The sequence below is a fragment of the Octopus bimaculoides genome, chromosome 5 (assembly GCF_001194135.2).
Source record: "Octopus bimaculoides isolate UCB-OBI-ISO-001 chromosome 5, ASM119413v2, whole genome shotgun sequence".
Taxonomy (NCBI): Eukaryota; Metazoa; Mollusca; class Cephalopoda; order Octopoda; family Octopodidae; genus Octopus; species Octopus bimaculoides.
In genome coordinates, this window is record NC_068985.1 from 108,628,002 (window position 1) to 108,629,320 (window position 1,319).

The 1,319-nt window shown below is 36.9% G+C and overlaps 1 protein-coding gene across 2 annotated transcripts in view; it reads left to right on the forward strand.

The window, feature by feature from the left end:
* Positions 1-974, forward strand: part of LOC106877286 (S-crystallin 4) — a 158,835-nt gene extending 157,861 nt beyond the window's left edge. For both annotated transcript variants that reach the window (XM_052967941.1, XM_014926155.2), the window contains one exon: positions 734-974. In XM_052967941.1, the coding sequence (XP_052823901.1) occupies positions 734-898 (165 nt within the window). In that variant the 3' untranslated portion in view covers positions 899-974. The remainder of the gene's footprint in view (positions 1-733) is intronic.
* Positions 975-1,319: the final 345 nt, after the last annotated feature.

Consider the following 1,319-nt stretch of genomic DNA (forward strand, 5'->3'; position numbering starts at 1 on the left):
TGTGTGTGTGTGTGTGTGTTTGTGTGTGTGTGTGTGTGTGTGTGTGTATATGAATATGTTTAGAATGTGCTTCCGGTTCTTTCTTGAATGGACCATTCTTACCTATTTTTCCAAAATTGCTAAATTAGAATCACTTCCACGTGGTGGCAGGAGTCCTCCAAGTGACCGTTTCCGATTTCGTAGGTACTACTTGCCAACTATTATCTGTAACATGTCAACCTTGTAACATGTCCGTCCAAGTGGAAGTTGTGCTTTCCGTATTCTGGGATCACATTGGTCACACCGCTGAGTCTTCGAATTAATTTCATTTCGAATATGCTCTCGCAATGATATTCATAGCATAGATATTTCCATGGCTTTTGGCGTCGTAGCCAATCGAAGTTTTTCTCTCTCTGTTCTAATTTAATCTTAATAAAATGTAACCGAAGGGTGTTGACGTTTCGGACACTAATCGTTCGCCAGAAAGAAGAGAAATAATAAAAATAAAAATGGAGATTGAATGAGGAAATGTGACTGGAGAAAGAGACAAAGAGAAGAAAAAAGCTGTAGATATTGGGGGCCCAGATGTAAGTGCAGTCCTTTGGGTAAGAAAGGAAAAGAGAAAGGGCGAATGTAATGTGATCATATAGGCCAACAACAACATCAGGAACAGCAACAACAATAACAACAAATACACGCGTGCAGATTCTCAGGCATAATGCACATATCCTTTTAAATTTTCATTCTTATTTAGGTGTTGCTGTGTGATGTGATGGCTTATGCCACTCTGGAAAATATTGTTGAAGATTCGCCATCTCTTCTGAACGGATACCCAAAACTTCGAGCTCTCATGAATCGCATTTCTGATTACCCGAAAATCAATTCCTACCTCAAAGATCGCACACCCTCAGAGTTCTGAAGAGAGATTTACTGGTCGGTTTGTTTGTACTTTTATTACCATCACTCTTTTAAAATAAAAACACATTTTTTATTTATTGTTTGTTTCTCTCTTTCACTGTTATATATATATATCTATATATATATATATATATATGTATATACATATATATATCTCGTTACTATTATCTCCACACCACAGCACCACCACACCCACCCAACCACACCACATCATACCAAACCACACACCACCACACTACATCACACCACCCCGCACACACTAGCATTGACCACTTCCTAGCACCCACGCCATTATTCACACACCCACACATTACAAACGCACGCACTTACACACGCATAATAATAATAATATTAATAATAATAATAATAATAATAATAATAATAATAATAATAATAATAATAATAACAATAACATCGGAAAA